The 12,709-nt window shown below is 35.1% G+C and overlaps 2 protein-coding genes across 3 annotated transcripts in view; both read right to left on the reverse strand.

Moving 5' to 3' along the window:
* Positions 1-847: 847 nt before the first annotated feature.
* On the reverse strand, positions 848-9,896 carry LOC117337239. Of its 2 annotated transcripts, none has more exons than XM_033898114.1 (2): positions 9,603-9,896; positions 848-3,419 (listed from the first exon to the last, which is right to left on the reverse strand). In XM_033898114.1, exons 1-2 carry the CDS (start codon positions 9,655-9,657, stop codon positions 1,957-1,959), a joined length of 1,518 nt encoding a protein of 505 aa, XP_033754005.1. In that variant the 5' UTR covers positions 9,658-9,896; the 3' UTR covers positions 848-1,956. The 2 variants fall into 2 exon arrangements, with proteins under 2 accessions (XP_033754005.1, XP_033754004.1); XM_033898113.1 differs by lacking the exon at positions 9,603-9,896 and adding an exon at positions 5,154-5,805.
* Positions 9,512-12,709, reverse strand: part of LOC117337238 — a 28,646-nt gene continuing 25,448 nt past the window's right edge. The window contains exon 4 of the mRNA XM_033898112.1: positions 9,512-11,874. Coding sequence (XP_033754003.1) covers positions 10,223-11,874 — 1,652 coding nt within the window. The 3' untranslated portion in view covers positions 9,512-10,222. The remainder of the gene's footprint in view (positions 11,875-12,709) is intronic.

The following is a 12,709-nucleotide window of genomic DNA, read 5'->3' on the forward strand; positions in this document are numbered from 1 at the left end:
TCAAAATGCAATATGCATAGCTAGGCACCAAGGGGAGCCTACATATGAAATTTGAGAAAGATCCCTTCAGTACTTTCTCAGAAATAGCGATAACAAACTTCAATTATCAAAATCCAAGATGGCTGCCTATCGGCCATGTTGTTTTCCCGATTGGTCTCAAAATGCAATATGCATAACTAGGCACCAAGGGGAGCCTACATATGAAATTTGAGAAAGATCCCTTCAGTACTTTCTCAGAAATAGCGATAACAAACTTCAATTGTCAAAATCCAAGATGGCTGCCTGTCGGCCATGTTGTTTTTCCGATTGGTCTCAAAATGCAATATGCATAACTAGGCACCAAGGGGAGCCTACATATGAAATTTGAGAAAGACCCCTTCAGTACTTTCTCAGAAATAGCGATAACAAACTTCAATTGTCAAAATCCAAGATGGCTGACTGTCGGCCATGTTGTTTTCCGATTGGTTTCAAAATGCAATATGCATAACTAGGCACCAAGGGGAGCCTACATATGAAATTTGAGAAAGATCCCTTCAGTACTTTCTCAGAAATAGCGATAACAAACTTCAATTGTCAAAATCCAAGATGGCTGCCTGTCGGCCATGTTGTTTTCCGATTGGTCTCAAAATGCAATATGCATAACTACGCACCAAGGGGAACCCACATATGAAATTTGAGAAAGATCCCTTCAGTACTTTCTGAGGATTAGCGATAACAAGAATTGTTTACGGACGGACGGAGGGACGGACGGACGGACGGAGGGACGGACGGACGGACGGACGGACGACGGACCACGGACGCAGGGCGATTTGAATAGCCCACCATCTGATGATGGTGGGCTAAAAATTAAAAATTAAAGGTACAAATTATGAAATCAAACAATTTCTATGCAAATATTTATACATCATTTAGATTATGTTTAACATATAAAAACCTGTAATATATATATGCTAGGATACATAATTCTACACAAATATAATGTACTCACAGCTGATAAGTAATCGTTTAACATCATACATTACAAACAATGTAAAGACACTTACATGTTGAAATATAATAAAATATGTTCATTCCTAAAATTGCAAAATGGAATAGTTCAAATATATTTGTATATCTTTCAAAAATTTTTTTGTGTTACTTTAAATCATGTTTTGTACAAATTATGAATAATTCATCTACCTCATCTCTTTTAGAACAGCTAGCTTGGATCCGGACCGTGTCTATATGACCCATATATAGGTTACCTGATAATGTATACGTACGTACATTACAAATAATATGGCAGTGGAAGGGAGAAAAAAGAAAATATTTAAAAAGAAAATCTAGAATAAGGAGATCTTGAAAATTGGGAAAATATGCCACCACCACCCTTCAATTTTAATACAAGTGGCTGCCACCATTCATTCTGACTCACACAGTTGAAATAAAATATATAACCATACCTGTTTGATACAAACACCATATACTAGTGTCAACTGAAATGGGAGACTAGTTTTTGCAAACCATATAAAATATATTATATAGGCATTATCATTATATTCAATGTGGATAACCAACTATTTCCAATTGGATCATAATCAGCAAGTCCAAGATTGAATTTAATGATTCAATGTATACAAAATTACATGTATAAGATGTTCTTTGCAATCTCTTTAATTTTGAGGATGTCACAGTAAAATTTTGCTAACTTAACCTTCTACAAATGCAGGAACCGTGTTTATAGTTTGAGGAATACATTATTGTGATCATTCAGGAACTTATATTAGTCCCAGCAAAAGACAAGTAGACAAATAGGCAAAATTAATGCTATGGCTATGAAGGGAACGAATGTGGTTTATTTGATGAACAGTGGTTGAGTTGTTCGAGATTAATTAATAATAAGTTATAAATTTTAAGGATGCAACCGAAACCTAATGGACAGTTTGACAAATAGCAATTCATGTATGTTCTAAATGTCTATTCTGTCTCCACTTCTTGCTTGATGAACATTTGATCCCTTACAGGAACAACAGCTACACAATTATTAGGAGATTTACATTGATCATTTTCTGGAGATGATTTAGGTATTGAAGAGTCATCCTGTTCAGAAAGATATATGTATGCAAGATCATTGTTCACATACTGATCTCGAGACTGGTCTACCACTGGCCCAACATTAATATCTGTTTGGTACATTTGTTCACTAGAACGAGAATCTTTTTCAAAATCTGCATACACTGGGTCAACACTTTCTATCTTGATTTCAATCTCAGGATTTTTCTGGAACTGTTGTGAATTTGAATGCAACGCATCCAATGCAGGGTCCACTGGTTCTGTTTTTATTTCAGTTATAATGTTGTTTTCAATCACACCAGGCTCCTGATCACTTCCATCCGTCATCTCCTGATGTGCTGATGAAGGTTGTAATGTCATTACATTTCCCCCCAATACAGATTGTTTTCCAATTTTAACAAACATCTTTGCAGTTGAATATTTTTGTGATCTGTCATCATTTTCATCATCAACATGACTAATGTCATCATCATCATCATCATCATCAGAATCATTGTCATCAGAATCATCATCGTTATTTGGCTGGTAGCCATCTAACTTTGATTGTGTCCAAATATGTGTTTTGGAAGTAAAAGCATGTTCACCATTATTTATGTGGGAACTAGCCGTGTCTGTACGTGAAGTGGATCCAGATTGCCCATCAATACACGGATATAGCTCTACATTTGGTCTCCTTTTCTTGTATATTCTTGGTTTTTTAATAATAAGCTTGTCAAAGTCTGTGTCACTGGGTGGTCGAACTACATACACCACCTTGGTAACAGGTTTGATAGCTCCTGGAAGCGACTCACTCAAATGCTGTAATTTTTCGTATGTGTTCTGTGAAGGTTGTGTATTTGTTGTTAGAGTATTCACATTTGATACACGTTCACAAGAAGAACAGATAATATTGTCAGTTTCAAAATGTCTATGTCGTTTAAAGACTTTTTGTCCATTACATCCAAACAGAAGATTTCTAAAGCATAAACAACACTGTACCACAGTTGCATCATACTTCTTTGTTATTCCACTTTCCTCTTCCCATTCCAGATGGTACTTACAAGGCCTTCCTCGAGTTTTCTTCCTTTCCTGACTGGTTGCCACAGTCTGGTAGGTTTTTGGCACATATTCTAGCCTGGACGCAATGTCCAAGCCTGAAACTCCTAGATGGTCAGAGTCCTCTTTTTTGACCTGCATTTTATCATTGTAAGATTTTGAAGTTCTCTTTTTTCCAGATGCTGATTTCATTGGTTTATCTTTAACAGATGTTGGTTCTGTCTGATCAGAGTTGCGTGTTGATCCTGTATGTTGATCACAGCTGGATGTTGATTCTGTAAATTGATTTTTGTCAGATGTGGATCCTGCATCTGCCATACCCTGATCCAAACCTGTAAAAAATAAATCACAAGCTTAAGATATAAACATCAAGTAACAGAGAATAAATAATTTACTGTATACAGAATTTAACAATCTAATGAATGATGTCATACATGTAACAGACGAGGAAAAATGCAATGACTTGAACCTGCAACCTTAGTTTGGTTTGTTTTGTTTAACATCCTATTAAACAGCCAGGGTCATTTAAGAACGTGCTAGGTTTTGTAGGTGGAGAAAAGCCGGAGTACCTGGAGAAAAACCACCGGCCTACGGTCAGTACCTGGCAATTGCCCTACGTAGGTTTCAAACTCACAACCCAGAGGTGGAAGGCCTCCAAAACTCAAAGACTGACACTATAACCATGCATTTGAGAATACTTGGCCACTAATTCACTTCTGCTACAAACACATTGTTTATCTGTTTATTAACTTGATATACTAATGTTGTTATAAGATTGACCACAACTTCTCCATCCCCTACTTCACATGGACAGATTTTTACAATTTGGAAACAGCCAATAACATCTGTTAGTCAAGAAAATCAAGAAATGGTTTGGATCTGAGAATATTGTTTTCCGACGTATTACACAAGGTCACAAGTCTCATAACAAACTGAGTATTTTGTCATACTCATACCATAGGCAACATCCTCAATATGTAATATATATAGTACAATGTATCATTATAGTGGATATTGGATTTTAAGTCTGGATATTTATTACAGTGACACGAGTGATACAAGTCCTATATATGATTACCCACTCTGGGTACTACTATCAGGTTGGGCAAATGTTAATGCAAACTGTTAACATTTTTTATCAAAATGCTGACTCTGAAAATTTGACATTCTGTGCAGTGTAAATCCGCTGTAAGTTAGAGGGTACACAGCGCCTGTCATGAGTTTCTCGCTGTGTTATCTCCTCTAACATGGTTGTAGTAGAGATGTTTATAAACAACATTTGGACATATTGCAATCAATTTTGATTCAAAACAATACTGTACAGTAATTATTTACTTAATTAACTGAAACAATTACTATCAAAACTTTTTTCATGTTGGAGAAAACCAATTCAACAACTTGCAGACTGATACGCCCTTGCCTACGCTGTATACTGCACGCTGGAAAGTACCAAAAATTGAGGCAATATTTCTGGTAGAGTAACATCAAGTTTCCAACTAGACAATGCGTTCAGTGAATATCTTTTAGTAAAATATTAACATTGCCATCGCCTTTAAATGAAGTTTCAGCTATTTATGCTATTCCTTGTGGTTATTTTTAGTAACAAATCCATACTTTAACTGGCGCAGATTACACGAGTTTGAGTATATTGTACCACAGAGACACGTCTAGTCTTACAAAAATCCCTATAAAGTACAGTAGCTATTTCTGCATTTTGCCCAATATAACCACAGGTACTTGGGGTAAGAAATTACATTTGTATATATATACTATATAGCCTCGTATTACTATATAAATTATTTTATATAGTAATACGAGGCTATATAGTATATATATACAAATGTAATTTCTTACCCCAAGTACCTGTGAATATAACTTATAAGACATGTACATGCCCCTGTAATTATACGCAAGTTGGAGATTTCCTCCAACGTGTTTGTGTTATTTATAAACACCCCGGCAAGGTGTCGATTTTGAATGCGTACATTTTTATCCCCAAAACTGTTGTTTTATCGGTTTGTTTACTATATCGTACTGTAGGTAGCGATATTTACATTTTACCTTACCCAATTCTCTTTCTCTGCGTTTCCTGCGTGCTTCTTTTAGTCGTAATCGATCTTTTTCTGAAAATTTACGATACCCTTTTTTTTTCGTCCACGGCATTCTGAATCTAAATGCGATTAGAGAATTGCAGCATCGATGTTCTGATCTTGATCATAAGTAGGTATACCGTATAGACCTAGGCTATACGACAACCGGAATCTGAAGTTTTAATCCTAACCGGAAATGCCCCTTCACTTATAATATAGGAGTCGCTATTACTCCGGTCTGAAAGTTCCGGATTTTATCGGCACCACACACATTTTAGTATAATTATAATACTCAGCGTAAACGACCATAACGACACAGAAGGCGTCAGTGGAGCGTATAAACGGTGCCCTAAACAGACACATACAATAATAAGAGGTAGTTTTACTTCACAGAAAAGCAATAATCAAGATATATTTTCTAATTTTCAGCTGACTATCATGATGAGCACGTTTTAAATGCCAAACAATGCTTTAAAAAAAGTTTGATAAATTAATTAAATTACTGACTCACTTGACTGATTATTCAAACAGTTATATTGCAAGATTTTTTTTCAAGAACAATGTGACTTGCATTTGGCCTGGACTAGCTTTATAACAAGAGCTGTTGGAGAACAGCATAGCTCGTCTCGCAAATGAAATGTTTGTCAATAAATAATTAAAATATATTAATTGGAATGGTTTCGCAAATTGCATTAATAATATTTATATTGTTTACTTGATCAGATTATGCTTTGTGAATTCATGCCATTTTCAAAACCATATACCAATTTATTTATATATAAATTATTTATTGACAAACATTCGGGAGACAGGCTATGCTGTTGTAGATTAAATGAATATATTAAATACAAATGTAATTGCTTTTGAACATATTTCTTCAATTTTTTGACAAAATATTATCCTAATGAGAGTTTTCTCCCTTGAAAAATGTGGACCGGTATAAATTGTCTATTGTGAGCATTTTTACATTGTTTTATTTTCAGTTTCACCTCATAGCTTTCAACATTTGCACAAAATTTAAAAAAAAAAATGTGTTTTTTCCAAAAAAAATATTTCAGTTTAACTCCGGCAAGGGATAGTTTAACCCCCACAGGGAACCTAATACCATGTATTACTATGCCTTTCAACACTCACAATATAAACTTAACACAAAGTCCAAAGATTTAAAAAGAAAAAAACACAGATTTAAAAAGAAAAAATCCAATTTTTTTTTAAAGTTTTACTCCAGGAAGGGATTGTCCGACTCCATAGGGACTCTATTGCCAAATATCAGCACCCTAGTACAATTATAAAGTGATGTATTAAAACCTCTTAACACTTTCACCAAAAACTTAATGCAGAAATGCAGAAATATTCTAAGTCCAAAAATTTGAAAATTCTGGTTTTTTCACAAAAAAATCTTTTAGTTTAACTCCGGCAGGGGATAGTTTAACCAAAGAGGGAGTCTATTACCAATTATCAGCACCATAGTACAATTATAAAGTGATGTATTAATACCTTTCAACACTTGCACTGAAAACTTGACGCAAACATTTTCTAAGTCCAAAAATTTTCAAAATCTGTTTTTTTTCCAAAAAATCTTTTAGTTTAACTCCGGCAGGGGATAGTTTGACCCCCACAGGGACCATATTACCATAAATTACTATGCCTTTCAACACTTGCACCAAACATTTAACATTTGGAAAACCAACGCTGACGCCGGAGTGACGACATAAGCTCTCATTCTTCTTTGAAGAGACGAGCTAAAAAGTCAAGGAATTAATTCATTTTAAATTACATGTAATTTGAATTAGAGAACAAATATGACCCAAGTCTCTTACATGTAGGTTACTTATATGAAATTGATTGGCCCAAAATACATATACCCAAGCATATGTCAAGATGCTGAAATACCATAATACTAAAACCTTTTATTGAGATTTTTCAAAACAATGTTAAAGCATTGAAAGTGGAAAATAACCCCTTGGAAAATAGTAATTCTAGTATTCAGAGTTTTTATTTTTTAATATCTGAACAGATCTGACCTCTGTAACCTTGATTTTCAGAAAATTTGCAAAGTATTTTACACAAAATGATAGAGATTTAAATATATTTTACCAACAAATTAAATCCCATGCTGACCTCGACTTTGACACTTGTCATAAATAAATATGTTTGACCTAAACAAAAGAATTTCAAATATCATAAGAAATTTTAAACCATTTTTATCACTGTAACTTTGAATACAGACTGGAGTTTGTGTGTGAACTTTTTATATATTAGTTCACTCAGGTAACAGATCATGTTTTATGCTCAATTCAATTGGTACAGCCATGGATTACAACTAATCAGAGATACAAAATTAATCCCTGTCCAGGCACTCAGCAGGAACACGTTTATCCATAATGATGGGAATCACTTTCACTTTCAGAATCGATAATCAGAAACTCAAAATTATTCATCGATTATAATCGGTTTTCTAAATTATGCACAGAACTGTCCTTTTGTAGAAAATGTATGCACATCTCGAGTACATTTATTACATATGTCATGTTTTAGCTTTTGTTATCAACATTTTTAAGACTGAACACAAACAAAACATTTAACAGTCAAAGTTGTTAATACGAGGGTTGATTGATATGTTGAGCCTCGTATTTTACACAAGGATGTTCTTTTTCAGTCCTATTCTCTGACTACATAGGGCCATGTACCAAAGGACTGGTCTCATCTGGTAATAAATTTTATATCGACGAGGGAGCACTCTAAAGTAAATTTAAACAAGACAAGCAGCTTTTGCAAAATGGACAAAATCGGTAGGTGAAAGACTGTCATCGCCATATGGATGCCATTCACGATTGTGGCTTTAAATTGATTGAGTATCTGCCTTATTCACCTGATCTCACTCCATCAGACTTTCATCTTTTTCCAAAACAGAAAAACAGCTATTTCTGGCACCCTTACCCTAACATGCAGTGGATGACTTTCTGAACAGCCAAGAAAAGTAGTTCTATAAAAGTGGCATTGAAGCCTTTAAACACCGCTGTGTTTAGAATACTGAAGGAGATTGTTGAAAAATAATACAATACAGTTTATGTTCAGCGTAATTCAAATCCATTTCAATATGAGGCTCACAACTTATCAATCAGCCCTCGTATATTTAAATCTTCTTATTTAGTCAGTGTAAGACCAACTACTTCTTGGTTTAGTAATACATGTATTACAAAAATAGGCAAGGCCAAAGCGCTTTATTTTTTATGTTTGACAAGTTTTTGATTATTTTTCAATAATCTGCCCACCACTATTTACCCATGTTTTTTTTCTTCTAAATAAAAACACACACAAAAATCCAGATTGTTATGTCATGAGGATGTGTCAGCTGTATATATATATAGATGTGTACAAAATATCTCAATTAATTAGATAATGCTGTTAAATTGTGTTTGTTCAATTAGTTTTCTGTACTTTTCCGACACACTTTGGCCCCTGTGCATGACCTTGAAAGTACACCGATCTAGAACATACATTTTACATGAGATATTTATTATAAACTTAAAGAACTTTAACTTGATGCCTACCGGTGTCAGACATGTTCTCTATACCAGGTATTTGCATTAGTTGTTTAATATTAAAAATAAATAGAACTGTCGCCAGGATGGCTGACTAATACCCCCGCAATCTGCAGGAGTCAATGGTGAATTGGAACTCTTAATTAGAGGCTAACTCAGATAACCCAGTAATATAGTCACCAGTTGCCATATATAGCAACCATAATTTTGAGGAAAAGAAAGTGAGATGCACATCTGCATATGGTCCTCTATATTTGTGTTAAGTTTCATTGAAATTGGCCCTTCGGTTTAGGAGGAGTTGTCCGGACAAACTTAAAGTTATGGTTCTTTTCGGAAAACCTGTTTATAGTGACCAGTTGCCATAGCAACCATAATTTTGAGAAAAAGAAAGTGGCATGCATATCTACACATGGTCCTCTATATTTGTGTGAAGTTTCATTGAAATCGGCCCTTCAGTTTAGGAGGAGTTGTCCGGACAAACTTAAAAGTTATGGTTCTTTTCGGAGAACCTGTTTATATATAGTGACCAGTTGCCATAGCAACCATAATTTTGAGAAAAAGAAAGTGGCATGCATATGCACATCTACATATGGTCCTCTATAATTGTGTGAAGTTTCATTGAAAGCGGCCCTTCAGTTTAGGAGGAGTTGTCCGGACAAAATGTGTCTACAGACAGACGGACGGAGGGATGGACAGACAATCTGATTCCAGTATACCCCACTAACTTCGTTGTGGGGGTATAAATATCTTGAAATAAATTGTCATATCAAAAGACTCAATTATCAAATGTCTACATATACAATTTTACTTTTCAATTAATAAGTAACAATGACAATCCTAACAACATTCATGGGATATTTCTTAATTATGCATGTAGTACCTGTTATCTTGCTGCGATATATGCCTGAGCGCGCCCTCCTGGTAGATATATACATGTATGTACATGTGTATCCATCTGTTAGAAGTTTGTTGTTTGGTGTTGATTCATGGTATAATGGTCTCAGATAGCAGACAGCTTTGTCTCAAAGTAAACTCAAGTTCTTTGCTGAATCTGCAAGGTTCTATATATAGCTGGTTTTTCTATCAGCTTGAATTTGATAAAATGATGATGTGTATATATAAACATGATGACAAGGTAATGATAACCATATTTTGGTTTTCAACATATGCATAATGAACAAGTGTAACAAATATATACATCATTATTCAAAATTATTAAGAATCATAGTAACAATGCAATATGGTATAAACTTAAAATCACTATAAAAGTTCACCATAAAACAATCAGGTTATGACTTCTTACTAATGTTCTTAGTAAAAAAGTTTGGAATTAGCTCCTGTACACATTCAAATTAAAGGATTGAAGAATATGAACTACAAAATTATCAACCTTTCATAAACATAACCATGAGTGTAGAACTACATGACTCGACACTTGTACATGTATATCAGTAATACTCTCAGAGCACAGAAACATATATATATGACTTGTTCATCACGTTATACACCATCAAAATCTGGTTCTTCCTTGATTGATCGAACATCCAGTATAACAGGAAGACATGATGAAGGATCTTGTCCAGGAATGCTTGTGCTGTCAGACACTGAGTTTAGTTCCAAACCCTGATCCTGTTCTGCATGATACTTCAGAGCGGTTTCTGACAAATGATAAACTGGCAGAGGCTTGATGTCTGTTGAGACATCAGCTGTAGCATACGTTTTGTTGTTATAAGATGACTGTATGACAGGACCATCTACCAGATCTGGGAGCTCATTGCTTATGTCCTCTTTTTCTACCTTAACTTTACACCCAAGGTAATTTTCAGCTGTTACATTTTCTGTTTGTCCGTTTATTAGTCGTGTATCACTACCCAGATCCTCCACTACAGTCTTCACATAAGGATCACTCCAAAGGGCCTTGGCATTCTCATCTTGATTGTCATTCCCTGTGCCAGATCTCATGGCTGCCACGTCGTCACAGTAAACATATAACTTTGTGTCGGTTGGATGCTGTTCACTTCCCTCACCCCCACAAATGTCCTCCTTAGAAATGTTGACATTGACTGGACAGACAGGATTGTCTAATATTCTCATATTGTTATTATTACTGTTGACTTCGTCCAGTGCACCGGTAGAAACATACGAGTAATATAAATTGCCATTCTCCTCAGGACTGTTGATTGTCTGTTCAGATGATGCCTGTACAAGATTGTCTGATACACATGTATTGGTGACTTGTATTGGATATTGGTGAAACACCACTTTGCTGTTGACTCCTTCCATTACTTCAACTGACTTACCAGTATCTTCATGATTGTTAATTTGGACTTGAAAAAAATCTAGTGATTCTTGGTCAGGTTTGATATCCACTGGTTCTTCAGATTCAAATGATCCTTTGCAGTATATTAGTTTTATAACACTTGTATTGCTGTCATCTGATGTAGCTGGCTTTGACTGATATAGCTGATTCTCACTTGTTCCATGTGCCTCTGACAGAGTTTCAGCAACATTACTAGTGACATTATTAACTACATTCATTTTGACATCAGTTAATTCATAGGAAACTTCCTTGTTCATTTCTTTAGACACAACATAGGTTCTAACATTTCCAATGTTTAATGAATCATTACTATAACTCCCCCTGCTATAACGCGGGACAGAAGGCTGAATTACAGCTTTATCGACTGGTGGCTTTACTACATACACATTCTTTGTGAAGAGTTCACCATCCTCACTTTCCTCACTATCACTTCCAAGGTCAATCTTTTCATATATGTTTTTTGAACTATTTGCTTCAAACTCTGCCGAGGAGCACTTGTCAAGTTCACAGAAATGGCAAGTCATGTTTTCTGGATATTCATCTAAACTGCCCTTTCCATAAAGCATATCTCTCATACAAACCAAACACTGACGTGACTTTCTCTTTGAGGTCACTTCTTTCCTTTTCCTTGTCAGCGTTCCATCATATCCTGAATTGTTCATAACCTCTCCATCTGTAGTTAGGGAGAGAGCAGCTGCCCTTGATTTTGGTTCTACCTGTCTCTGCTTTATTTTCTCCTGAAGCTTCAATTTCACTGATCCTCCAGTTTTTATTCTAACACCAGTCATTGGAGGTCGGCCACGTCCACGCTTCACTGCAGAATCATCAAATTCTGAAAAAAAAAAAATTACCTGGTAACTAAAGTGCAATTCATCCAAAGTCCTCTTCCTCTCTGCTGGACAAATTCATAACATTGAACTCCTTAATTTGTTCAACTATTGCATTCATATTTCCTTCTACATATGCAATAGGAAAGTGATTAGTAATTTGCCTCGCTAGCTCCTTGGGGATGGGATCCAAAACCCATCGGCTTAATGGTCTGCCATGCCAGTACTGACTGAACTAAATAGATAGTACTCCTAATGTGAAGCTGTTGACTACTCCAAATTTAAGTTATAGAAAGAGAGGCATAGTTGGCTATATAGAATATGGGTTAAGGTTTGTTTGGGGGTGAACATATTTGAAAAGAGGGAAGAAGTCTGGCAGGTTTTCATTGTAAATATATAGCCAAGCGTACATATTTCTAGCGATCAAGTCACCTTCTAGTTTCATGCTAGCTATAATATTATAGGTGGAATTTCCCTTCAGCTCAGTAGGTTGAGCAGCAGACCAGGTTTACGTAACCAAGGGTCACATGTTTGGTCCCCAGTGAAGGCACACTATTTCCTGTTACAAATATAAATTAATCATGGGCTGTGGTTAATGCCAGTATAATAAATTATAATGCAGACAAAATTAACACACCAAGGATTGTGATTAGGTTGTGGATTTTTTTAATGAAAAGGAAACTTATAATGAATAAATACATTAAATGTATATTTGAATATAATTATATGAGGAAGCAACTGCAAATTGGGGGAATAAAATTGATCATGTTATATAATTATATATATGCTTAGGGCCACAATATATATATAAGCATTTTAACTAAATTAACTGCCCCATTT

Source organism: Pecten maximus, chromosome 11, assembly GCF_902652985.1.
Source record: "Pecten maximus chromosome 11, xPecMax1.1, whole genome shotgun sequence".
Taxonomy (NCBI): Eukaryota; Metazoa; Mollusca; class Bivalvia; order Pectinida; family Pectinidae; genus Pecten; species Pecten maximus.

Coding starts and splice junctions, on each gene's coding strand:
- LOC117337239 (XM_033898113.1), bottom strand. CDS start 5,250: ATGCCGTGGACGAAAAAAAAAGGGTATCGTAAATTTTCAGAAAAAGAT. Junction 3,420..5,153: donor ACGCAGAGAAAGAGAATTGG/GTAAGGTAAAAT, acceptor TATTTTTTACAG/GTTTGGATCAGGGTATGGCA.